The 26,189-nt window shown below is 56.3% G+C and overlaps 2 protein-coding genes across 7 annotated transcripts; one reads left to right on the top strand and one right to left on the bottom strand.

Annotated features, from left to right (window-relative positions):
- The first annotated feature begins 3,538 nt into the window (after positions 1-3,538).
- On the top strand, positions 3,539-7,039 carry BBLN (bublin coiled coil protein). The gene is made up of 2 exons (XM_044264803.1): positions 3,539-3,744; positions 6,572-7,039. Exons 1-2 carry the CDS (start codon positions 3,666-3,668, stop codon positions 6,742-6,744), a joined length of 252 nt encoding a protein of 83 aa, XP_044120738.1. The 5' UTR covers positions 3,539-3,665; the 3' UTR covers positions 6,745-7,039.
- Positions 4,528-23,897, bottom strand: CIZ1 (CDKN1A interacting zinc finger protein 1). 6 transcript variants are annotated; one of them, XM_044264798.1, is made up of 18 exons: positions 23,740-23,897; positions 23,144-23,246; positions 22,784-22,899; positions 20,928-20,999; positions 19,132-19,361; positions 16,830-16,926; positions 16,536-16,644; positions 15,410-16,002; positions 15,089-15,207; positions 14,299-14,496; positions 13,481-13,605; positions 11,308-11,395; positions 10,904-11,017; positions 10,552-10,704; positions 9,022-9,091; positions 8,690-8,811; positions 8,153-8,308; positions 4,528-5,633 (listed from the first exon to the last, which is right to left on the bottom strand). In XM_044264798.1, exons 2-18 carry the CDS (start codon positions 23,239-23,241, stop codon positions 5,580-5,582), a joined length of 2,514 nt encoding a protein of 837 aa, XP_044120733.1. In that variant the 5' UTR covers positions 23,242-23,246; positions 23,740-23,897; the 3' UTR covers positions 4,528-5,579. The 6 variants fall into 6 exon arrangements, with proteins under 6 accessions (XP_044120733.1, XP_044120735.1, XP_044120732.1 ...); XM_044264800.1 differs by lacking the exon at positions 4,528-5,633 and adding an exon at positions 5,647-6,338; XM_044264797.1 differs by lacking the exon at positions 4,528-5,633 and having other exon boundaries at positions 7,968-8,308.
- Between the last annotated feature and the right edge of the window lie 2,292 nt (positions 23,898-26,189).

The raw sequence follows: 26,189 nt of genomic DNA, 5'->3' as shown, positions 1-26,189 counted from the left end.
CAGTTGGTTAAGTGTCTGCCTTCTACTTAGGTCATGATCTCAGATTCCTGGGATCAAGCCCTTAATAAAGCCCAGCACAGAGCCCAGGCGGCTTCTCTGCTCCGCAGGGTGTCTGCTTCTCCCTCTCCCTCTGTGTTCTCTTTCTCTCTCATTCTCAAAACAAAACAAAACAAACAAACAAACAAACAAACAAAAAAACAGCGGTCTGGGTCAGGTTCCAGGAAGAGACCAGCTTGCTGCCATGTTGGCTGAGGGAGGAAGGGTGGAGGCTCTCCCCAAGCCCAGAAAGACCCGCACTGAGAAGGGCATCCAAGGGACTGCTGGCCAGGGCCCACTAGCTGGCCAAGGGGGTGGGAAGCCGACCCTGGCATGCCTGGGGCTCCACTTCGGGCAATGGAGACAGACCCCTTCTTTGCTTTGGCCCAAGCCATGCAGCCTCCTGGCATCACATGGGCCTGCTGGGTCTTCCAGGATCAAACTCGGGCCACAAATGGGCTTTGTGTTTCTTCCCCGGGTCACTGGGTTTTTATCAGTTTCCTATTGCTGCTATAAGAGATTATCACACACTGGCATCTTTTTAAAAAAAATATTTTATTTATTTATTTATTTGACAGAGATCATAAGTAGGCAGAGAGACAGGCAGAGAGAGAGAGAGGAGAGAGCAGGCTCCCCACGGAGCAGAGAGCCCGATGTGGGGTTCGATCCCAGGACTCTGGGATCATGACCTGAGCCAAAGGCAGAGGTTTTAACCCACTGAGCCACCCAGGATCCCCCACACACTGGCGTCTTAAGACAATATACACTTATTTTCTTACAGTTCTGGAGGCCAAAATTCTGAAATCACTTTCACTAGCTAAAATCAAAGGGTCAGCAGGGCTGTGCTTCCTCCAGAGGCTCTTGGGGGAGAGTCCCCGTCTTTGCCTTGGGGTTCTTCCTTCCTTCTTTTTTTTTTTTTTTTAAAGATTTTTTATTTATTCATTTGACAAACAGAGATCACAGGTAGGCAGAGAGAGAGAGGAGGAAGCAGGCTCCCTGCCAAGCAGAGAGCCGAATTCGGGGCTCGATTCCAGGATCCTGGGATCATGACCTGAGCTGAAGGCAGAGACTTTAACCCACTGAGCCACCCAGGCACCCCTCTTTCTTCCTTTTTTAAGACAGCAGTGCGGCATCTCCGAATCTCTCTCTTTGCTGAGGTTCTCACGTGGCCTTCTTTCTTGTTTGCAGTCAAATTTCCCTTGACATCCCTCTCTCTAGGGACACTTATGATTACATTGAGGGCCCACCTGGATCCAAGGTAATCTCCCCATCCCAGAATACTTCCTATAATCACATCAGCTCCCACCCTTTTTCCAAATAAAGTATTGTTCTTAGGTTCCAAGGATTACCATCCAGATATCTTTGGGGGCAGACCACTACACTGAGTTCAAAGAGGGAACCATGACAGGGCTAATGAGACGGCGACACAGAGGGGAACAAGGTCTGCAGAGGCAGGGCAGCACCAGAGCACATCCCTTTCCCTCATCAGGGCTGGATGGAGTAGGTCACTGTTTTGTCCTGTGGTCTGGTTTACGGACCTCGACCATGGCAGTGAGGTGGGCGGAGGGAGAGGCCTTCCCTGGGACCCCAGCACTGCATCAAACTCCAGCATGCCTGGGGCACCTGCTGTGACTGACCGTGAGGTATGCAGATCTGTGTGGATCTGTGCATGCCGACGTCTGTTTCTGAGAAACTACGTGACTTTCTGAGGGTTTGTCTGATCCTTCCCCTGTGCCCTGGAGTCTGCGTGTTTCTCCCTTGGTCTAGACATCGAGTCAGGTCCCATTGATCTCATGTGTGATTTCACATTTAAGAGGAAAACACGTGCCTGTGTTTTTTGTTTGGGTGTCTCGTCCCTACAGGGATAAATGTGTTTGGATTACATCGGCACATCCACACCGGTGACCTGTATCTCTGCAGACCTGTGTGCCATGCTCGGATACAGGTGTTTCTAAGCCAGTCAGGGCTCATGGGGCTTTGCTTTCTTGGTTGGTTAAATGCTGTGGTCCTAAGGAGGGCCTCTAAGCCACCTGCGGATGCCCAGGCCTCTTGCTTTCTCAGCCCTGCTTACTGGTTCTGTTGTGCCCAAATTTCCAGATCCCCCAAAGACGACCACCAGAGTCCAGAGTCAAAGCCAAACAGCAAGGGTTGTTTATTACGAGTTCAAACCCAGACCTGGGTTTGACGTTGCCAGTGACGCTAAGAGGTCCCGAGCTCAGGATCACAACACTTTTTATACACTATTTTTGGGGAGGCAGGGACTTAGCATACATCATAGTATCTTGTAACAAATCGCCACATACCGCGGGAAAATAAAAAAGGAATTCTATAATATGACTGGCGCGCTACAGAGCGGGAAAGGGCTGGGAACAGATTATTGGTTAGGTCAAAGGGCTGTCGTTCTTCAAACTGCTGAGTTGGCGCCACTAGGGTATGTGTCACCTCAGGATTGACCGGGGTCTTCCTGTCAAGCCAAGGGGCGCCAAATGGTTGTTATCTCTCAGCCCAGAGCCGGATGGGGGCCCCCGGGAGCAGCCATTCTGTCAGGTTCAATTCTAGGTGGGGGATGTGTGGTTACAGAGTGTCTATAGAAAGTCTGCTGGTATTTTTCCATCTCCTCATGGGTTAGCAAGTGAAGGTACAGAAGCAGAAATAGCGGTAATGGTTATAATTTAGGCATCTCAGTTCAACGCAGGCCTCACCTCCATTCCACCTAGGTCTGGGAGGACAAGGCAGGGCTGCCAGTGTGCCAGTCAGTGGAGGCACGAATGGTAGGCTGTGGACTCCATCTTCCTCAGGGGGATATGGTGGGACATACCCAGGTCTGACCGCGATCCCAAGGATGTCCTGCCCACAGGAAGCACGAGCATGAGACCAGCACCGGGCAGCTACAGGGACGGGACAGTAAGTGAATCAGCCAGACTCCTGGCCAGGATAATACCTCTGGGTCCAGCTCAGGAGCGACAGTGGCTTGGCGGGTGACTTTGGGCAGGCCTCCCTTTCCCACCAGGTAAAAGGGGGATGATGGCGGCTGGGCCAACCTTCTCCTGACGCCACGCGCAGCACTGAGCCACACAGACCGTGACTCTCACTGAGGCTGTGAACCTAAATCTTCCGAAGCCATAGGGAGCCTTAGAGACAACGCGTTTCAAATTTCGTCCACGCAGAAGCGCCGATTCGCCAACCCGCAAGGCCGCAGCCGAAGGCAGAGCTGCGGGGAGGGGCCGGGGTGCCTGCCTCCTTCTCCCGGGTTCCACGCCTCTTCCACCACCTAGGCTTCTGGGAGGGCAGCCGCGGTTGACCCCGCCCCGCGGACGGGACGGGGCGGGGATAGGGGCGGGGCGCGACTGTGAGGCAGGAAGTGGGCGGGACTCTGGGTGTGGGGGCGGAGTCTGACGCTAGGCGGAGACGCAGTTCTGGCGGTGGGGCGGGGAGGGGGCGGAGCTCGCGCCTCGAGGTTCCGGCCTTGGGGGCGGGGCCCCGGCCGCCCCGCCGCGTTCCGCCGGGCCGTTCCACTCTTCCGGCCTCGCATTCCATCCGGCGCCTCCACCTTCCGCCCGGCGCTGGCTGTCGGCGCGAGGGTCGCTGGGTTCCACCGTCGCGCGGCCCTCGCGGCGCCCGAACCCGCAATGTCGGGCCCCAACGGGGACCTGGGCATGTCGGTGGAGGCGGGCGCGGAAGGCGAGGACGACGGCTTCGGGGAAGCAGGTGACCAAGGGCGGGCTGCTGAAGCGACCTTTGCTTTCTCGGGGCTGCCGTCCTGGAAAGGGGAAGCGGGGCCGCGCTGGGGGGTTGGAAGAGACCGCAGAGTCCTCCTACTCCTCGCCCCCGGTGCTGCGGCTGCAGGCGCCGGCGGGGGGTGGTTCAGGGCGAGCACCTGCGAGTGGGTCCCTGGAAACCGCAGCACCAGAGAACTGCGGGCAACCGGCCCCCTTTTACAGATGGGGAAGCTGAGGCCGCTTCAGGATCACTCTCCCTTTTGGCATTTGCTCCAGCCGCATCCTGTAGCCCCTGGGGAGGCGGAGACTCCTGAGGGGATGGAGCTGGTGGTCCGTCTTGGCTTAGTGGGAGTCTGGGTGGGCGAACCCGCCCTGCTGAGTCAGCATCTCCAGCCACCTTTGTCGGTGTGACCCGGAGCCTTGGCGAATGTGACCTGCTTACAGAGCAGCCTGTTGCCTGCCCAGCACTGCGGGGGAGGGGGGCGGAGAGAGACCCATCAGCTCCCTGTCACCTTGGGGAGCCTCAGTTTCCCCGTCTGTTAAATAAGACTAATGATTGGTGTCTCCTGCATTGAGATGTGTCAGGATTAAATGAAGCAGAAAAAAAAAAAAAATGGAAAATAGTTAATAGGATCGAAGCATGCAGGTGTTTGGTGAGTGGTTATTTTTCTCTGTAGTGTAATAAAGATTGGTTTCTCAAGTCGAAGGGCAGGACTTAGTAAATGTGAGAAAAGTATGCAGTCTGCTTTTTGTTTTGTTTGGCTAACAGCTTTATTGAGCTCTAATTCACATATTATACAATGTATCCATTTAAATTGTACATGTCAGTGGGTTTTAGGATGTTCAGAATCATGCATCCATCACAGTAGTTTCAGAACACTTTTTGATCACCTGGGAACTGCATTTAATAAAGAGGGAGAGGACCTCCCACAGGGTGGTAAGTAGCAGGCTGGCCAGTTTGCCCTGGGCGCTGCAGGTGAACAGCAGCCAGATGTGTAGAAGGAAGCCTGCAGTGGCAGCGAGAGCCTTCAGGAAAAGCCGCTCAGGTGTCACACTGAGTGGGTGTTGGCAGATTCACGGGACTTAGTGCAGTGGGGAGGTGGCTGTCCCAGGCAGAAGGCAAAGGCTTAGCACTGGCAGTGCCCTTGACACAGATAAAGCCTGGTCCCAGTGGTGTGGGGACACCACCTGCCTCCGGCCTGTGTCACCTGACACAGAATGCGCAGTGTTGATAATAATGACCATCTACTAAGTACTTGCTGTGGCCAGACCCTATCCGAGTTCTTAATACATTGGAATCCTCACAACCTAGTCCTTATTCCCGTCCCAAAAAGACGCAGTCACTGGCTGGGGTGGAGCAGAGTGGGGACCGAAATCCAGGTGCCCCGCTCCCTCTGAATCTTGGCTGTGCCACCAACCAGCTGGCGGATCCTGGATAGGTCCCTTCCTTCTTGGGCCTCAGTTTTCCCATCGGTACCACAAGGGGCTTGGACTCTACAATCCAGGAGGGACTTTGCAGGACTGTCCTCTGTGAGGTGTGCCAGCTTCGGGCGATGGTGCTCTTCCCTCAGAATGCACACTTGCACCCATATCCCAGACACACTCCTCCAGCCTGGCCTTTTCCAAACACTGCCAGCAGCTTCCCTCTTTGTCCCAGGCTGGCAGCTGAGTGTGTCTGAGTCACAGGGCTGGCTCCGAACTGGGTCCGCAGTGGGCACAGGCCCAGATCTTGGATCCTAAGGGACACTGTGCTGCTGAGAGGCAGGTCAGGAGTGGCTGTGGAGGAGGGGGTGATGGCTTCTGGTGGAGACCAGGGAAGGCTTCTTAGAAGAGGAAGCGTTTTGAGCTGGTCCTCGAATGACTTGTGGTTGAGGCATTCTGAGTGGCAGAGACAGGTGAGCAAAGGCAGAAAGGCTAGAAAGTCAGAGGCTTTGTTCACGCATCCATCCGTCCGTCCATCCATCCATTCAGCTAGTGCTTACTGCGTGACCACGAGGGCACCACGGAGACAGCAGGGAACACAAGAACATTCCCCGTCTCACAAGCTCTCTAGTCTGGTGGGGGACACAGCAGCACGCACTCAACAGTAGTCTAGCCTGAGGTGAGGGCTGTGGAGGTGTGTGGAGGACAAGGGGATCAGGAATAGAGGCCCGAGCCCGTCTGGGGAATTGAGAAAGCTCCCTGTGGCCACATCCATGCTGAGACGTGAAGGGTGAGAGGGACTCATCCAGGAGGAGAGGGGGAGGGAAGACAGGAGGACGCATTGCAGGCAGAGGCAACCGCATGTTCAGGGGACGGGAGGTGGGTAGAGACCGGTGAGAGGAAAGGAAAGGGCATGGGAGGCGGGGCTAGAGGGGGCGGGACTAGGGGCGGGGCCTTGGAGTCTGGGCGGTGCTTTTCCGGGGCGGGGTTAGGGAGCCTCGGAAGAGCTGGAGAGTAGGGCTGTGGCCTAGACTGGCTGATTCCGAAGGTGAGCTCTGGACTCCTAGGCTGTTGATGAAGGAAGTGGAGCGGAGACTTGGCACCTGGCAGGACTTCCTGGGCAGGACACTGTCTGGCTGACTTCCCCCGAGCACCCTAACCCTAGAAAAAAGGATGGGGCTGGCTGGGGGCTCTAATAATACCACTAAGGTATTATTTCTTTTCACTTTTGGTATCCACCCATTTTCCAGATGGTGACACAGAGGGTTAGAAAGGAGGTGTAGGGACTTGTCCAAAGCCCTTTTGTCCCACAGGCAGGGGGGGGACAGTTTGGGGGAAGGTGTCTTTGAGGCCTGAGGAGACTCAGAGAGCCAACTCTTTTCCCTTCCTCCCAGAATATGCTGCCATCAACTCGATGTTGGACCAGATCAACTCCTGTCTAGACCACCTAGAGGAGAAGAACGACCACCTCCACGCCCGCCTCCAGGAGCTGCTTGAGTCCAACCGGCAGACACGCCTTGAGTTCCAGCAGCAGCTCGGGGAGGCCCCTAGTGATGCCAGTTCCTAGGTTCTGGGAGCCCCCAGCAGGCCCCAACCCTGCCTCCCTGGGCAAGACTCTGGCCTGGGCACTCACCACCTGGCTTAGATACCTTCTCAAGAGCTGGCCTACTGGTGGGTCTGCCTGCCTCAGTCACCCTTCCGGTATACCCCTTGGCATGCCTGGGCCAGACCCCACCCGACATCCCCTTCTGGGGTCAAATGTGGGCCCACAACCCACCCGCCTTGCCTGCCTGCCAAGTTCCGGGGCACTTCCCACTCTACCCAGGCCTTGAGCATCCACATTAAATGGGTCTCCGACACCACTGTGCCTCTCCTCTGTATCCTGGGTGTGAGGACTCCACTGGCCCCCAGAGGTGACTGGCAACTCACGGGCCTGCTGGTGGGGTAGGGGTTCTTGGCCTTCTTGTTATTTCTGGACACAGAGGGAGCAGGTGAGGGGTGAGGCAGGGCTTCCTTCCTACCTGGTGCCCTCCTGGACAGCAGTGGATTCCCCAGCCCAGCTGTGACGGCATGGGACGTGCCGTGTGACCCTGTGGATACACTCGGCTTCTCTGGGTCCTAGGGCCTTTCACTAAGACAGCCAACTCCTATTCATGCTGTGTAACCTCGCTCCTGGCCTCAGTCTTCCCAGCTGGCCAGTCACGGGGTTGATCTGCTTGTCCACCTCTAAGGGTTTTTTCCAAATGGGGAAGTAGCAGAACTAAAGAACCAGCCCCTCCTGGGCCCCATTCGCTGATGACTCATCTTAGGGTCGCCTGACAAGGATGGGCCCTGCTCTTGAGCCACAAACTCAGAACCACAGGATAGGGCGACCCCGACTCCTGTGCTTCAGTTTCTAGAGTCCCCCTGGAGGGAGAGGCCAGTGCAGGGGTCCAGAGCCCAGGCCCAGGGCAAATTCTGGCCACTCATCAGATGTATGACTTCTAGCAAGTCACTTGACCTTGCTAGGCCTCAGTTTTTTCACCTATAATTTGGGAACCACAGTAAGACCTACCGCTCCCCCTGGTCCCTGTAAGGAATAAATGAGATCTGAGTTGAAATGAGATGACCCCATTAGAAAGGGAGACAGGCTGTGAGAGATAAAGTGCCTTGTGACCCCAGAGGCCCTGCTTAGGGAGCCTGTCTGGCCTTCCGGCTTGGCCACTAGAGAGGGTGGATGCTGGCTGAGAGCAGGCTGGGGTGCTCCCTTCCCCCATCCACCCAGACAGAAGGGCTGGTGGGTGCTACACAGCCAAATTACCTTCTTTTATTCGACTTTCAGTAAAAACACCAACCATGTCAAATTTCTACACAAGACTTCTGTAAAGCACGGCGGACCCCGACCCAGATGGGATGGGCATGAGGCGCTCCCTCCATCAGGGTTTGAGGCGTGTTGAGCGCCGCGGTACTGGGGGCGGAGGGGGTTGGGCTGTCACCTTGCTGGGGGTTTTCGCTGGGTCCTGGGTGCTGGGCTGGGTGGATGTGCGGCCGCCAGAAGTGAACAGAGCAGTCAAGGCGTTGCGGGCGTTGATCGCACACCGGCGGCTCACGGGCCTACTGGTAGGGCTGGGGTTCTTGGCCTTCTTGTATTTCTGGACACAGAAGGTGCAGATGAGGCAGGGCCTCTCCCCAACCTGGTATGCTCCATGCCAGCAGCTGCCTCCCCAGCCTGGCCAAGACTGCATGGGACATGCTGTGACTGCGTGTGTGTGTGTGTGAGAGAGAGAGAGAGACAGACAGACACACCCCATACGGTGCTCTCGGCCTCCTGGGGCCAGAGCTCTGGCATTAACAGCCTGGCCCTCAGCTCCCCCCAGAACAGTAGCAGGAAGAGCTGGGTCCCACCCCTACTCAGGTTCCCTCTGTGGGCAGGGCCTCCTGGGGGGGTGTGCCGGTGTGCTGAGGCCAAGTGCAGGAGGAAGGTGGCTGCTGGCCGTGCTGGGTGGGCAGGTGGGGCAGGAGGCCCCACTCACCTGCAGGTTCTCGAAGTGGGCCAAGGACTTGCAGTGGGAGAGCTGTGCCCCCGAGTTGCTGTGGTAGAACTTGTGGCAGATGCGGCAGATGTAGCCCATCACGGGCACCAGGAAGTCCACACCTGTGGGACAGCAGCGTCCAGGGACTCACCCCACTAAGCCAACCCGGTGGCCCTCCCTCTCTGGGGCCCCATATGCTCGTCCACCCTCCAGGTGTGAGGAGAGAAGAGGACAAGGGGAGAGGCCTCCTGGCCAGGATGCTGTAGCTGGGATCTGGGGGCTGGGCCTGGGGGCCCCAGCTCCTGCAGGTGGGGTTGCGATCAGAGTCTTACCGTATGCGGTATTGGGGCTATAGGTCTCTGAGCCTTTCCACTCCTCTATGGATAGATCTCTGGACCTCACCTAGAAATATACAAGTGTGGGCCTTGGTTCCAGCTTCCTCTGTGCTCTTCCCACACGCAGGTGGGGCCTGGTTTCCACCTATGCTTCTCAACACCATCCCCTTGATTCCTAGGAGGATATCCAGGAGGTTGTGGGTGGCATTCTCTGAGCCTTAGCACACGCTGATCCTGCCAGAGTGTCCTTCCCAATCTATAATTTTTTAGTTCAGCTCAATCAGTCCCCTCCTCCAGGAAGCCCTCCTGCTTCCAGAGTGACCATAATCCATGCCAGGTGTGCCCAACACATCATGAATGTCCTCTCTGAATCCCCATGGTTCACCCATTTTACATAAGAAGAAACTGAGGTCCAGGCACAGTGACTCACTTGTCCAGGGTTCACAGAGGAGCAGGGTAGGTAACCCTGGTGAGCCCTAAGCCCTGGATACACTTAACCATGAGCCCCTGCCAGCTCCCTGAATGCCTGATGTTGCAGTGACCTCAGTCCCGGGGGGCCTGGGTTTCAGGTGATCAAGGACGCCTCATCTCACCTGCTGGACACAAGCCCCTTCCGGAGGAGGCCCCTTCCGACTCCAGCTGCACAGCCCCACCATGCTTGGTAGTGCCCTCCTCCCCTTACCAGGCAAACAAATGTGCCTTCCGAGAGTGACAACCACTCCCCTTTGCCTGGGCTTTGACCCACCTTCACAGCCTGAGCTGGGACTCCAGAACTGGGGCTCAGAGAAGCCAAGGGGCTTGCCTGAGGTCACACCATGGCTGGTCGCATGTAACAAAGCGGCCTCACCCCAAACCCACTTGGGGCTGAAGACCACCCTCGCAACCATTCACCCAGAGCCCCTCCACGATGCCCCTCTGGCAGCCCCTCTCCACTCTGACCTGCAACAGGCAAGCTCTGGGCAGGCAGGGGCCTTGATCCCCATGTAGTGCCACATCCAGCACCAGGGCCTGGCTCAGAGTAGCTGCTTTTCTTTTCTTAAACGAAAAGAACCCAAGTTCCTCCAGGTCCTTGCTTGTTATGAGCACAGGCTCTGGAGCCTCGCTTCCCGGCATCCAAGTCGGTGAGATTCAGCCTAGAATGTGCTTGGTACACACCTGGCATATAATAAATGCTTGGTGTTGACTGCTACTACCATCATCATCCTCATCTCACGCTGATGCTTCCTGTGTACCTGCATAGTTCTCTCCAGTGCCCTTACTGGCCTGAGATGCCCTCTCCCTCCCTCAACACAGGTCCAGATTTCAGGCAGGCTCCGAGGTCCTGTTGCCGGCCACCTGTGGTCCTCACGACGTGTGTTTGCACCTAGTCGTATGGAATACAGTTCCACTGATACTAAATCATGGGATACGTTAGTGCCTACAATGCCAGCACTGCGCCCCTGGCCTCTGGGGGGGGGGGTGAGGTCCCGCCTGGTCTGGGAGTCTAGTCTCCAGCCTGCCTCCCCCGCCCCACCCCGCCCCAAGCACCTGCTTGCAGAATTCCTCCTCAACCTCGATCTCTTCTTCTTCGTCATCGTCATCCTCCTCCTCCTCTTCATCACCCTCAAAGCAGCCCACGGCATCCACCGTGATGAAGTGGTCCTCATCCTGGCCGGCCGTCTCCTTCTCGAGCATCTTCAGCTGCTCAGGGGGATGGGCCAGGGCTCAGGTCTGCTCTAGGCGGCTGAGGTGCCACCCCCACCTCCCTGGGCACCCCCAGAGCCCCAATCCCTCTGGACTTGCCGAGTTCAGACTGAGCTAAAACCTCAACCCGCTGTGTGGCCTCGGCCAAGGCTCTGGGCCTCCCTGGGCTCACATCCTCCAAGAGAGCTGGGGCTACCTCCTTGGCTTTGTCCTTGTGTCCCTGGGACTTCACGTGCTCCACAAACTTGCGGGGGGTCTTGAAATAGCGGTTGCAAATGGTGCAGAAAGGTCGCAGGGATTGCTTGGCGATCTGGCGAAAGGAGGGCAGGCCAGTGGGTGGTGAGCAGTGTCCCCAGGGGCAGCCGGACTGTGCCCAGTGACCCCTCCTCTCCCACACGCAGGCCGCCACCTCTGGCATCAGCTGGCTGTGCTCCACCCCTTCCCTAGAACATGGGCACACGTCCCCCTCCCTGTGCCATGGGCTTCCAGCAGGTGGCAACAGAGGACAGAGATAGGGCAGGGCCAGAGAGGAGCTGCCAGAGGACCCCCACGAGTCCTGTGGCTGGGAGACAGCATTGTGGGCGCCCTTGCAGCTCAGACCTTGTGGTCCTGCGTCCTGCGGTGCTGGATCAGGTCCCCCATGTAGTAGAGCTGACAGGTGTTACACCAGCGCCTCGGCGGGGGCTCTCTGAATGGTGACAAACAGAACGAGTGTGACACGGCCCTCGTTGGGAAGACAGCCACTCTCCCAGGATGCGCCATAAATGTAACGCAATTCCAACACGATGTGTTTTTAGAAACTTAACAACGGTTCTGAGATGCATCTGGAAAAATACTTAGACAAGAATAATAACCACGGAAGCTGGGCGGGGAGAGAATGAGAAGCATCTGGGACACCAGGAGGCTAGCAGGACGGTGACAGACCTGAACCTACCTGGCCCTGACAGATCAGATGCCCTGTCCTTCCTGGAGCTGTTCTCGCCCCCCACCCCCAGTAAGCCAGACTCCCCTCTGGTACCCCAAAGGGCCACTGCCACAGCATTTTCTACAGCAGACATGGAGGACCTGATCCCCTCTCTGCCTCCGCTGGGCTGTGGTGAGCTCTGGGAGGCCAGGGACTCCCATTGCAGGGTCCGAGGGCCAGGCACGGGATCAGCCCCAAGTTTCTGACTGTGTTGGACGAAGGAAGAACAGGCAGCCTATTGGAAGGACTGTGGCCTCAGGGGACCCGGTCAGGCTTCAAGGGGCGACATCATCAGGAGACGGTTCGGTGAGTTCCCTGACCCTAAAGCCTGTTTGCAGGATGGGCCACACCTTCTAGTTTCCTTGTGTCCACAAGATAGGTTTTTATATAACTGAGCTCATTCTGCAAATGCGGATTGGAATCCTGTTCTTTTTTTTTTTTTAAGATTTTATTTATTTATTTGACAGGCAGAGATCACAAGTAGGCAGAGAGGCAGGCAGAGAGAGGAAGGAAAGCAGGCTCCCTGCTGAGCAGAGAGCCTGATGCCGGGCTCGATCCCAGGGCCCTGGGACCATGACCTGAGCTGAAAGCAGAGGCTTTTACCCACTGAGCCACCCAGGTGCCCCTGGAACCCCTGGAACCCTGACGTTTCCACAGCCTTCTGAATTCCCTGCTACTGTCCTACTTAGGAGCTGTTCCACCACGCGGACAAGCCTGAGCTAACGCATCCCCCAGGAGTGGAGATCTGCCACACTTTCCAAAGAAAATTCTTCAACCTGACAATCCTCTGCAAGGAACGTCTTCAGGAGTCACCTTTCTTCTGTATTTATGATTACTTCCCCCAAGGAGAATTCCTGGGTCCCCTCCCTGAGCAGGGGGAGGTTTAAGGCTCAAGAATGTGCTACACGCCACGTCAGGAAGTTTTTCTCAAAGTGAGAACTGCCTAATGGAGAGGCCGCTACCTCTGGAGAGAGCGCTCCGTCACCCAGGGCATGCAAGCCGCAAGCTCTGAGCTGTGACCCTCTGTGAGTGCTCCCAGCGGAGTCCCCAGCCACTGCCTTGGGGCCTGTCCAGCCCATGATGGGGTTGGATTCGGCCTCCCTAGGCTTTGTTTCATTTTGCTTCTGAACTAGCTGCTAACATTCTGAAATTGGGAGACTTCACCTACAAAGCTGGGTTTCTAGACTCTCCGGAACAATCAGGAGACCTGAGGCGGAGGGGCAGCTGTCCTGTGGGACAGAGCCCATGCCCCCCAGCATGGCCTGAGGTGGCACTGACCTGCTTCTCCCCTTCTTGTAGGCCTCTGTGACTGCCCACAGAGGGGTGTAAGGTCTCCCAGCGTCTACCAGGCCTCCTCAGCCCATGAGCTAGTCCTGGACTCCACAAGGGCTCACATTTTGGATCAATGATGCACCCGTGACAATGAAAGGGGGAAATGGAGGGTAGCTGTAACCTCGGGCTACAAGATGACCGAGGGGGAGGGGTCAGCACCTATGCCAGGGAACCAGGGGTCTGTGCCATGACCCACTTCCTTCCCATGTGGGTGGTCACACTGTTCCTGCCTGGATGGCACCTTAAGAGACTATCTAGTTCATGAATTCTTGCACTGCACCCTTTACCAGGCCATTTTACAGATGAGGAAAACTGAGGTCTACAGGTAAACAGTTAACGGTGTGAAGGGGCCTCTGGCGGTGAACAATACTGAACCCAAAGGGAGACCTTGCAGATGGTGGACTCAGGGCGCCCCCATTGGCCTGGCCTGCAAGGCCGTCCACCCCCCAGCATGGAGCCTTCGAGATTCCCACTCACTCATCTTCTCTCTCCAGCACATCCCGGGGCACGGGCAGCAGGGACAAGAGGCAGGCCTGGCTCGTGTGCTGGAGCTCCCCGAGCCGCTGCTGGTGCTGGGTCCCCGACATGTGGTTCTGGAACTCCTGTGGCGGGATGAAGAGTGAGCCCGGGATCAGTGGGGGAGGGTGGGGCCTGGCCCTAGCTTCATGGCCACCCCGCTGTCACCACCACCGCCACTGAGGCCGTTTTTCTTACAACAGCCCTGCGGGGGCCAAAGCATGGTGGTGAACAGAGGCGCCAAGTGAGCACACAGCAGCCGGAGCTTTGACAGCTCCCCCTGGGCACTGCGTGAGCCCCTCAGAGACAAGGAGCAGTCCGACTGGCCTCCAGACCCCATGGCTCTGCTCAGGATGACACAGGCAAGCAGTCACAACAATACAAGCATAGTGCTGTTAAGGCTACTATGCTCGCTCTGGGCTGGGCCGGGGGCTCTGGACTTCAAGGTCAAGTCACCAAATCTTCAGAGCCTCCCAGCAAGGTGGGTTCTTGATGTTTCTTCATCTGATACACATGGAAACGGAGGCACACGGAGGGGAGTCTGCCCTCTGGCGTCTACACTGCTAGCCAGGGCTGATTCAGACCTGGCCTGCTGGACCCGAAGATCCTAACTTCTTGGCTGGTCAGGAAGTGTCTCCAGAGCAGATGCACAGCTGCCGTGGATGGCGCTCATTGTGCTCACGGGGCGCTCGGGCAAGGCTGCCTGGCCTGGGCACGCCCTACAGACACCACCAAGCTGCCCACCGGAAGCCCCCTCCCCAGGCCCGGGCCTGCAGTACCTGCTGGCTGCTACAGTTGGCCTTACAGAGGTAGCAGAAGAACTGGAGGGTCTGCTTAGAAGGCGTGCTGGCGGTGGCTGGGGCAGTGGGCGCGGAGTCGCCAGCGCGGGGCACAGGGGTGATAGGGACGGTGCTGAAGGCCCGGCTGTCACTGCTCTGCAGGATGGTGACCTTCAGGGAGCCCCCGGCACCCCACACCTGCACCGGGAGCAGGGGCAAGAGCTACCACCGGCGGGGCACCTGTGATGGGCCAGGCCCCCCATGCTCCGGCATCTTGCCGGAACCTTCCTGACAGCCCCCTTCACAGATGGGGAAACTGAGGCACTGAGCTGGAAGGTGACTGTCCAGGCTCACAGAACTAGGGAGTACCACAGCCAGGACTCGGCCCTAAGACCACCCTGCCCCACCCTCCCGTGACAGATGGAGAAATGGAGACCCCAAGAAGGAACCAGGTTTGGCCGCAGTGACACCCTGAAGCAGAGCTGGAACCTGAACCGCATGCATAGGTGTCGGCTCTGTGCTCTCTCCCCTGGAGCAACGTTCCCCCTGTGAGGGGACCAAAGGGTCCAGCGTGGGGACAAGCAGGTTGGAAGGGACTTGTCGCCACAAGTACCTCCAGTTCTTCCAAGCAAAGGCATGGGAAGGCAAAGGAGCCACAGTCAAAGCCAGTCTGCTCGGCCCAGAGCTCATGGTGGTGGGCAAACAGGAGGGGCCAGAAGGGTTGGGGTGGACGACCCTCCCACTGCTGGGGCCCTGGTCCCCGAGCAACCCCAGCAGCACACCAACCCACCCCTAGCATCTCTCTGGCTCTTTTTTCACATTCTACCACATCGAGGCCACCAGTCAACTCGTCCTGGCTCTCCACGCTGACCTGGGCGCCCCCCGGCTCCGGCGAGGCCTTCTCTGGGCCTGAAATGATAGATGGGTCCGTCTCCCACCGGCCTATGGACCTGGGATTGATGATCCCCTTCTCTACCCATGGCCAGGCCCTTGAAGCCTCTGGTGGGGACAGCCCCAAGCCCTGGTCAGGACGCAGGGCGCCAGGGGAGGAGCCAAGGGTCCGGCCAAGGCTGTCCCATGGCGGGGGAACTGGGCGCCAGGGCTCACTTACCGGCTGCAGTATCTCTCTTATCCGGCGGTGGCTCCGACGCCGCAGAACGAACCGGAACCGGCGCCGCCTCCAGTGTGGGCACCGGCACCCGTGGCGGGGGCTGAAGCCGTCCCTCAGTCTGGTCCGGCGGCTGCCCGGGCGACGGTGCTGGAGGGTGCCCCCGTGGCTGATCCGGGGGCTGGACCTGAGGATACGTCTGCGTCTGTGCCTGCTTCTGCAGCTGGGTCTGCACCTGGCCCGGGGCCTGGGAAGGGGCCTGGGAAGGTGCCTGGGGCTGCGCCTGTTTCTGCAGCCCTGCCTCCTCCTGCCCGGGCATCGGCCCCACGTGCTCCGGAGAGGTCTGCGTCTGCGCCTGCTTCTGCGGTTGGCGCCTCGCCGGGGTATCCACGGGGGGCGTCAGTGGCGGCGTCTGCGGCTGCACTTGGGCCTGGATCTGCAGAACCCGTGGCTGGAATCGTGGCAATACTCGGGCTTCCGGTGGCTCGGGCAGCAGCTCGGGTGTCTGTGTCTGCTTTGGTGCCGTGGTGCGGGCCCGAGGTGGGACCTTAGCTTGCAGCTGCCCGGGGGGCCCCTTCTCTGTGGGCAACTCTGAGCTAGAGAGGATGGAAAGATAGCTTCCAGCGTCTCCCAGCTGACCCTTTAGGGGCTTCTCAAAAAGGCCAAGATCCAAGTTCAGTCCTAGTTCTAGCACGTACAAGCTGGGCATTCTGGGAAGGGCCTGCAGTTCTCCCGGCCCCAGCCGCGCCTAAATAAATTGGGAGGATCACTCAGCCCTACCTCCCACAATCTGCCAAAATGAATCCAAGGCCCTGTAAAACTGCACACCCTCTGCCCACTTGGAGGCCCCAGATGCACACGTTCACTTGTCCAACTCAGCCACCTAGCCTGCCTCCAGATGGCTCAGTCCCACGGAAGACACCAGAGACTCTGGCCAGGGGCCTTCCCAAGTGAGATGCAGAAGTGGGTTTGACCTTCCTCCAAGCCAGATGCCAAGGCCCTTTTCTTCCTCCAGCTCCCTGAAGGGTCCTGACCACCCCCCCAATGCCCCTCACCCCCTCACCCCCAGCCTTTGCAAGAATGAGGGTATAGGTCCCCTGGGCATGGGCAGGTTTTCAGCATCAGTTACCTCTTTGACCTCTTAGCTGGTGGCTCAGATGCCTCGCAAGACTCGGGGGTAGGTGCTAGAGTGTGCTTCTCCTTCATGATGTCATCTGGGCAGGGTGGGGAGCCTTGGTCTGGAACGGAGGGCAGAAGAGTGACTGTGGATGCCGTGTAGAGCACAAGCTAGCTCCGAGAGATGGGGCCTGGGCTCCCCCTGTGCCAAGAGCCCTGCTTCCCAGGTCTGTCTCCATCACTGACCCTGCACCCACCTGCCCCAATCCGTGGCCCCTCCAAAAGCCCAGCAGCCTCCCTCCCTTACCTTTCGGCATGTTTGTTCGGCAGGACTCGACAGCTTCCTCAGACCCCTCTGGGGGGTCTGACTCGTCTTCCACAGGCGTGGTCTGAGAAGAAGAATCCTGCTTCCTTTCAGAAACTGGTTCTGACATCTGCCGCCCACCCTTGTAAGTACACCCTGTCCCAACAGCAGAAGTGATGGTCCCCTAGGAGATGAAGGGGCCTGGGGACCTCTGGTTGGCCTGGTCCACAGGAGCCTACAGATGATCCTAAGCACCCCAGGAATCGTCTCTAGGTGGGTCCATCTAGCTGCCTGGCTGTTCACCCAGATTTGGAGGATACAGAGGAGCCCTCCTAACTCCACAAGCATCTTCTCCATGAAGCAACCACAAGGATCCTTCTAAAATGCAAATTTGATTGTGGCTTTTGCCCCTTTCAGTCTGAAATCCTTCTTTGACTCTACAGTAATCCTTCCTTACCCAAGCCCAAAACCACCACCCAGTCTGACCTCTGCCTGCACGCCCCCACCTCCAGCCAAGCTTCCCCGCTCTCCCCCTCACCCTCTCTAGGTCCACACTGGCCTTCTCTCCTGTTCCCCAAAGTCCTAGGCTTCTTCCTGCCCCAGGCCCTCACCCACTCAAAGTTACTTCTTACAGGAAGCCCTCTTGACCCCAGAGTAGACCCTTCATACGGGTTCCCAGAGAAGCCTGGGCTTCCTTTTTGGGCTTTTTCCAAAGTCTTAATTCATTGGTGGAAATATTATTTGCACGAATGTCTCACCACTGCTGCCACCTTCTGCCTGGACCTCCCCAGCCTAAGACCTCCAAGAGGGTCAGGCCAGATGTGCCACTGGCACCAGGGAGGCCCCTAGAGGACTCACAGATGTTTGCTAAATAAATGCATGGCTCTGGCCGGTCCCAGGCACTCCAGTAAGCCCCAGGAGCCTGCTCCCGCCTCCCTGAGCCTGAGGAACTAGCACCGGACGGAAACATGCACCGCATCAAGACTTTGGCCTTTCAGAAACTATCTGACTCTCATCCTGCACAACAGGTGCATTGCTGGCCTGCAAGTCAGGAGGCCTGGGCTCTGGGTCTGTGCAGCCCAGGGCAACCTCCACCCCACTCCCTGAGCCTCAGTTTCACCAGATGTAAAACAAGTGGCGGGGAGCTCTAGACAAGAAGACCATGTGAGGACAGGCCCCAGCTGGCAGGCTGGAGGCTGGGACCCCTCTCTGGAGGGAGACACCTCACCTCCAGATGTGGGCTGGCCTCAGGGTAGCCCAAAAGGGGGGCGTGCCACGCCTGCCCCGGAATGTTCTCAAGAGCGTGCTGTGTGTGAGGAGCTGCTGGGACACTCAGGGACAGGACAGTCCCAGAGAAGTTATCCCCTCGCAAGTCTCCTTGACTCTCTCTGCTTATGTCAGGGAGAGCCTCCTCTGATAACTTTCAGCCCCCAACCCCCCCGCCCCATCTCCCGACAAGGCTCAAGGAGCTGGGGGTACAGTTCCAGAACCTTTGGTTGGCAACAGCGTAGAGTTTAGCGTTTCATAACATTGTTTTACCCCCTTACCTTTCTTTTACTTGCACGGACAGCAGCAATTAATTTAGATTGTTTTTGGAATTTCAGGTAGTGACATAATGTTTCCTTATTAAATAAATGTAATGGAGAAGGTAATTCATTTAAAGCTAAGCCCCCACCCCAGGTGCCTGGCTTTTCAGCTCTCCAAATGTCGCCAGCCAAACTGACATACAGGTTTTGAAGACTAGGTACAAAAGACCAAGGAATATAAAATGCCTCGTTCATTTTTTAAATATTGATTAAAGGCTAAATGATAATATATTTTTTTCCATACTGGGTTCACTCAAATCTGTCGGTAAAATCAGTTTCACCAGTTTGTTTTTCCTTTGTCAATGTGATTACGAGAGAAATGTAAATTCAATATATGGCTCGTCTTTTCTTTCTACAGGGCAGTGTGGATTTACTGAAAACCATTAAAGGGCACCTCAAACTACTAGAGTGTTCTGTCATTTTTTGTGTCTTCGTGTGTTTGCAAAGAGAGAAACGTCAGGTCAATTAAGATTACTGGTGGCGTTTGGATATGGAAAACATTGCATCCACTGGATATGGAAAACATCGCATCAGAGGTTCATGAATATCTGAAATTTGGGAAACCCTAAACAAGGCCAACTTACGCTCCTCTTTTTATATATGGGGAAACTGAGGACCAGACTGAGCCAGGTGGGTGCAGCTGGGCTGATGCCCAGGTATGACCTTCCCGCTACCATCCCCGTTCTCAGCACCACCAACCCCCATCGGCCATCACTTACCTTGCGATGGGGGGTGCTGGAGGTGGGGGGGCGGGCCTGTTTCTGGGGAGTCCGCCCTGAAAGGTTGATCTGGGAGGGGTTCATGGGGACCCCGACAGGAGGGGGACCCAGCAAGGACTGCCGAGTGGCCTGGGGGAAGAACTGCTGTAGATTCGGGGTAGCCAGCTGTGGGGGAGTGAGGCTGGGGGGCGTCAGGTTCGGGGTCGCCAGGCTGTAGCCCCGGAGGTTACCTGCGGGCAGGAAGAGGGGAGAAGGGTTACAATGCTGTTGGATGCTAGAGGCCAGGGTAAGGCGTCAGCCCCCCAAAGCAACATGGAAACAACACAGATGACTTTATAGGGACCCTTCCCATGCAACAGCAGCCAGGGGAGAGAGCTGAGAACCGAAGGCCCACTCCCACCTTCGGCACTGGTGGTGAGGGGGCTTTAGGGCTGGCTTTCTGCTCAAGCTGAGGAGAGGGACACCGTGATCAGCAGCTTGCGCACACCCGCAACCCCACTCCCTCCAGCATGCTTTAGGGCACACCTTAAGATGTGTGAGACCCAGCACAGTACCCCTAGGGAGAATCAACAAGTTGACTGAGTGGTCCCTGGAATAATAAGACGTTGTCCTATCCCACCCACCCTCCTTCAAAAGTCTACTGGGAACCAGGCACTCGCTGAGCACTTTGCATGCACGGCCTCAGTCACTCAGCCCAGCCACCCCTCAGGGTGGGTGTTATGGTCCCTACCAATGACAAAACAGACACAAAGTGGAGGAGTAGCTTGCCCAGGGTCTCTGCACATTCTGCCTTCACTCCTCTCCACCTGCTTAAATCCTTCCATAGCTCCCTGCTGCTTGGAAAGGAGCCCATTCCTCACCTTGTGGGGGTCTGGCCCTGCCCTCCTCCCACACCTCCTCTCTTGCCGTTCTCCCCACACATGCACCCACTACACTCCAGCCATATGTTTCTGTGCATCCCTCAGCAAGCTGGTTCTTTCCTGCCTCTGGGCCTTTGCATATGCTGTTCCTTCTGCCTGGACTTTCCTGCCCTGACCACCTCCGCTCATCCTTCAGATCTCCCGTTAGGTGTTTATCCACTGAGAGGCCATCCCAGATCTGCTGTGTGTGCCCAGAGGCGCCAGCTTCCCTGTCCTGGGACGAACTGCACAATTTCCTTGTCTGCTTCCCACCACCCAACCACCCTGGAACTCCTATAAGGGCAAGCACCTCATCTAACTCAGAGGCCCAGTGCTCAGGAAGTTCGAGTACAAGCGACAGTTCGAATCCTTGCTCCAAAGCTGGGATACAAAGCATAGGGGTTGAGGACATGGGTCAAATGTGCTGTCACACCTAGTTCAAGTCCTATAGCCCAAGCTCTGTGACCTTGAGCAAATCACTTCCCCCTTCTCAGCCTCAGTTCCCTGATCTGTACAATGGGATAATAATAGTGCTTGACCCGTGGTTTTATGAGGATTCACTGAGATATACAAGTGTGCCTGGGATCCAGGAAGTGTTCAATGAACATTGACTTAAAACAAAACAAATACAGGTACATACATGTGCAAAGAGAATGCCAACCGGCTATTAAAAAGAGTAAGATCAAGAGATCTCAAAGATCTAAAAGAAAAATGGACAAAGGACATGGACAAGTCACAAAAAGAAATATGAATGTTTAACAAACAAATAAAAAACGTTCGACTGAACTAGCACTCCAAGAAATGTAAATTAAAATATTAATGATGTAGCTTTTTTGCCAACCAAGTTAGTAAATCAGGTATATATACATATATATATATATAAAAAGCATATAATACCCAGTGTTGCTGTGGGCATGGTGAGACCGCTACTGTCGTACGTGGCTGGTGGCATTGCAAACTGGTCCAGTCCTTTGGGAAAGCAAGTTGGCAACACTTATCAAAAGCCATAAAACATCCGTCCCCCGACACAGCTTTCCTACTTTTCGGAATATATTCTAAGAAAATCGTCTCAAACATGACATTCAGCCCCGTGTTATTTAAAACAAAGAAAAAAAGAAAAAGGAAAAAAAAGGGAGGGTGGGGAGAAAAAGGAAGCAGCTGAGTTTAGGTACATAAGGGCTTGCCCTCCAGTGGAACATGAACAGCTATTAAAAAATAATTTTTAGGGGTGCCTGGGTGGCTCAGTCAGTTAAGCAGCTGCCTTTGACTCAGGTCACAATCCTGGGGTCCTGGGATCAAGCCCCACACAGGGATCTGCTTCTCCCTCTCCCTCTGCTGTTCCCCCTGCTCATGCTCTCTTTCTCTGTCAAATAAATAAAATCTTAAATAATAATAATAATAATAATAATTTTTACAGAGACTGTCAAATCATCTGGCAAATGATCATGCCACTCTAGTCCACGAAAAAGCAGATACAACCTTTCACTTCCATGTCAGTAACCAACCACAATCATATACAAATTCCCAAGTTTGGGCCTAGAAAAAATTGGGAGGAAATACACCCAACCCGTGACAGGTGTCTTCTGTTTTTGTTTTCCTTCAAAAGGTGAGTGAGTCTATCTATGACAATTTGGGTTTCCTTATCCTCTAAAAAAAATTTTTTTTTCACTTTTGTTTGACAAGTGTGACTTTTAAAATGGGAAAGAAAAGGAGGGACATGTATGTGTATATATCATATACACACCTGTGTGTGCTTTTGTCTCTCCACCTATCTACTGACCATTTGTAAATCAATTCCAGGACCTTCCACGCCTGTGTGGCAGGGCTGGGAATGACAACCAACACATCTTCCAACCTGGCAGGGTACCCTGCTGAATGGCAGGACAGCCTAGGGTCTAAGAACACAGCTCTGTAGCAAGACCTGGGCTCTAACTCTCCCTCTAATCCATACCTACTCCCTGGGTGACCGTGGGCACATGCTTCCTCTCTAGGAATCAGTTTTCTCATCTGTAAAATGGGATCACGAGTGTATCTTCCTCCACCCCCCACCCCCAGGGTTGTCAGCAGAGCCGAGGAATTGTGTTTGTAAAGGTCTCAGCACAGTGCACCACCCAGAAGGACACAGCAAGCCACAGCTACCGTGCAGGAGGGGCTGGGTCTGAACAGGAGCTTGCCCCAGGTCACTGGGGTCCTAAGATTAATACTGAACGGGCTCAGGTATCTGGAGCAGCATCTTAAAAGGAAGAGCTGAGAGACTGCTCTCCACATGGGGAAACTGAGTCAAGGGCACAGGCCTACTACATAAGGCTAGAGACACCCACACGGAGATCTAGGGGGTCAGAAGGCTCAGGCCTTAATCTAGCTGCATGACCCTGGGCAAACAGCTTCCCCCAGGTCTGGACCTCAGCCTCCTCATCTGTCAAATGGGATGCAGGGGAGAGTGGTCCAAAGAGATCTTTTTCTCCATCATCTCATCTAATCTGAATGGGAGTGAGTTTGTGCTGAGGACTGACCACAGAGCCAGCACCACGGCCAAGGGCACGCCTTTGCCATCAGAAAGACCCATGTCCTGCTGAGCAACTCTGGGACTACCACCTCCTGCAGCCTCTGAGTCCTCAGCTGCGGATTAGGACACCGAGGGTAGCTCCCTCTGAGTTAGCATGTGGATTTGCTGAGACTGAGTGCCAGCGGGGATGCTGGGGATGCAACGTGGGCACCAGCATGAAGATGCAGTGAGAAGGGGCCGGTCCTACCTTGCAACTGCTGCAAAAGCAAAGCTCTCTGTAGCACAGAGCCATTGAGGAGGGAGGCGGAGTTGGCACCTTGGAGATTCAGAAGCTGCTGCTGTGGCTGCTGCTGGGGAAGCCCCCTGTGTTTTGGAAGTCGGGGTGGGAATGTCAGAGGGCTTTGGGGGCGTCAGACCCTCCCTCTTCCCTCACCTCCATTCCCTGCCCCTTTCTACCGCAGCCACGAGAACCTCTCAAGGTGGGAAGTGACGGCTTCCGGGGCTGAGACAGGGGTGTCCCTGGGAGAAAGGGCTGGGATGGGGTTTCCACGAGGGGGGTTCTGAGTGCCAGGGCTGAAGCCGCCCACCCCTCCGGAGGGGAGCTCACCGGCTGACGGCCATGGGCAGCGGGGCTTGCGGGGGGCACTGCTGGAGCAGCTGCTGGAGCTGGAGGAGCTGCTGCTGCTGGAGCTGCTGGTTGAACATGGTGGCTGAAGGAGGGACACGGAGTAAGGCAGGACCCCTGAGTCCACGCCTACCCACCCCCGCCCCGTGGCCCTCAAACACCTGCCCGCTGAGCTTCACGGCCACATCCCAGTCCTGCCAAAAGCATGCCGCATTCGCACCCCGATGCTTTCAATACCCCTGCCCCCGCCACTTTCCCGCAAATCCTGCCGACTGTCCTTCCCTCGAACGCCCAACCCCGCCCGCCATCTCCCACACTCCCAGGGCTCGGTCCTCCCGGGGGCGTCCGACCCAAAAGCACATGCCCCGCCCCCAGCCTTTCTCGCGCTGTCACAGCCCGATGCCAGCCCCTCTCCACAGAGCCAGCCCACCCGAGTGCCTATTTTGTGTCCATAACAGCACCCCCAGCCTTTCGCTTTGGCCTCCGAACAAAGTGAGAGGAAGGCTTCCCTCCCCCACTCCGCTAACCCTTCCTCTGCAGATCCAGCCGGCATTACACATCAAATCCGGTCATCCCACCTGCCCGCGATGCCCGCAGCTTCCATCCAGGTAGACCCTGAGCCTTCCGGGCGTCCCCCAGTCGCGCTCGGGCCGCGCACTTCGCTTCCCCGAACCCCCTCCGCAGTCGTCCCGCCTCCACTGACAGAACAGGCTCGGCAGCTGGAGCTCGCGGCTCCCCCCGGGCCTGGCCGCTTGAAAAGCTGGTCTGCGGACCGATCCGCCGCAGCGCCCTCTGGAGGACCGGAGGACTCAGTGCCGCTACCCGGCCGCGAGGTCCTGCCCGGCGTTCTGGTCTCGCTGCAGGGAAGGCGCCGGCTTACCCGGCGCCTCGGCTGCGACCCGCACGGCTGGGGGCTCACAGGGGGCCCTAAGCGGCGCAGACGTCTCCTCCGGCCCGCGTCCTCTGCCCCGGGAACCAGCGGCTCCGAGCCCGAGGTCCGTCTGTCTCCCGGAGGGGTCTGTCGTCTGGCGGAGACATCGCGGGCGACTTCGAGAAGGACTGTTCCCAACCGACCTCCCCGTGGCCGCCAGTGTCCCGCGATCCGGGGGCCCCGCGCGGGGCTGGGGTGGGAGGGGCCGTGCAGCCGGCCTCGGCACATGCGGGGACCGAGACCCAGCGAGAGGATGACAAGCACAGCGGGCTGGAGAATTTGCCCTCGAAGCGGGTGGGGATGTGCGACTCAAGGTGTTTCTTCGATTTGACTCGGGACGGGGTGAGGAGGGCTGAGTTCCATTATGAAAAACGGCGCTCATCCTGAGCCTAAAACTGTCCTGCCCCAAGGACTCTTTAATGAAGACTCGGTCCCTCATTCCGGTGCCCTTCTCCTTGGTCCCCACATGGAGTCACTGAGCCAAACAACCCTCGGCTCTAAGCAGCGATCCCTTTTCCTTTTTCTGTTACCTAAAACCGTCCCTAAAGGTAACAACCACCCGGGGCAATGGGCTTCTATTGCGTTAAGCGCCGCTTTTGCGGGGGGCACGGCGCACGGTGGCGCTAGAGGCAAGCGGACTGGAGGCCCGTCCCGCGCTCGGCCGCGGAGGCCCGAGTGAGTCAACCAATCGCTGCAGTCGGGTGACGAGCGCAGCGGTAAAAGCTCTGGACCCGCCTCGCAGCAGCCCGGGGCGGCGGCACCGGCTAATTCCGCCTGGATTTAGAGGCGCGGAAGGTGGCTCAGCGTGGCCACCGCACCAGGCGGGGGCCGGAGTCGGTAGGACTGCCCTTGGGTGGAAGGGCAGCCTGGACCATGGGAGCTTTGAAGGCCTGGTCTTGGGCATAATTTTATCCCGAAGGGCAGGGAGCGCTAGGGGAAGGTGTCTAGGGAATAGCGTAACAGCATCACCTCCGCCCGGCTTAGAAAACTCACTCTGGTGAGAACCAAGACGCAACCAATGGGGACGGAGAGAAGGAGTTAAGATCCTTAGGCTTCTCAACTAGGTCCAAGCACGCAGAAGTCTGAGAGGTCGAATCCGGGCTCGACTCCCTTCTGGCTAGGGGACCCGGGCCCCCTGGGGAGCCCTCTCTGAGCCGGTCTATAAAATGGGTGTTCCCTCCCTGGGTGGGTGTGAAGATGATATTACGTAATGCTAAGCGCTGGCACTTGGCACTGAGTGAGCTTAGCAAATTGCCAAAGTAAAATCAAAAACACAAAATAATGCTCATGCCCGCGATCCTGTGTTGATTCATCTTTCAGAAAAGCAATCTGCAAATTCTCTATCAAGACTCTTGAACGCGTTCTGCCCTTTGACCTGGTGGTTCGGCTTGTAGGCAACGTGCCCAAGAAAATAATCAGAAAGGAGACTTTTTAAAGGCAGCAGGTCATTCATGGAAACATTATTTATAATGGCTGTCTGGAAAGTGATCAACTTTAGGGGAACAGCTAAGTAAATCACGGTGTCTACCTTTGAAGGAGTAGCACACAGCCATCAGAAATTATGCTTTCAAAGGTTATGCAAACACCCACGATATGATGTGAAGTGAACTCAGCAGGTTACAAAATTGCCTACACAATTATGATCCTAGTTTTAGAAAAAATAAATATATGTGCGTAGTGGGCTCGTGGGGGGGTCACTTTCTTTCCTTTTTTCAATTTGCTGTAATTGGTTTGGATGACTTTATCATGGGGAGGGAATGGAACATTTTTTAGAATGTATATGACTTTGTCCTGACTCCTTGAAGACAAGACAAGATAATGGCTGGTAACTTGTTGGGGACACTGTTGGGGCAAAACTCATGTTAATTGCTTTTAACCAATCTCTTGCTGGCAAAAGTCCCCCATGTTCAGAGGGAAAAGAGATGCCCCCTCTCTTTGCATCTGAAATGAAGTCTGAGACTGTAGCATTACCTGGAGGCCTCTTACTTGCCTCTAATTTGAGCTGCACCTTTATCACGTAATGAACTCATGCTCATGTAGATCTACCTCCAGACCTGCTCCAGGATTCTGCCCGTCTCTTCTGCCCGTCTCTTCTCG

This window comes from Neovison vison, chromosome 9 (genome assembly GCF_020171115.1).
Source record: "Neovison vison isolate M4711 chromosome 9, ASM_NN_V1, whole genome shotgun sequence".
Taxonomy (NCBI): Eukaryota; Metazoa; Chordata; class Mammalia; order Carnivora; family Mustelidae; genus Neogale; species Neogale vison.
The sequence above is the reverse complement of the archived record's forward strand: the minus strand, read 5'-3'. Positions and strand labels throughout refer to the sequence as shown.

Coding starts and splice junctions, on each gene's coding strand:
- BBLN (XM_044264803.1), top strand. CDS start 3,666: ATGTCGGGCCCCAACGGGGACCTGGGCATGTCGGTGGAGGCGGGCGCG. Junction 3,745..6,571: donor CGACGGCTTCGGGGAAGCAG/GTGACCAAGGGC, acceptor CCTTCCTCCCAG/AATATGCTGCCATCAACTCG.
- CIZ1 (XM_044264797.1), bottom strand. CDS start 23,241: ATGTTCAACCAGCAGCTCCAGCAGCAGCAGCTCCTCCAGCTCCAGCAG. Junction 19,362..20,927: donor CATGCCCACAGCAACACTGG/GTATTATATGCT, acceptor TCCTGCCCGCAG/GTAACCTCCGGGGCTACAGC. Junction 14,497..15,088: donor GAGCCAGAGAGATGCTAGGG/GTGGGTTGGTGT, acceptor CTCCCGGTGCAG/GTGTGGGGTGCCGGGGGCTC.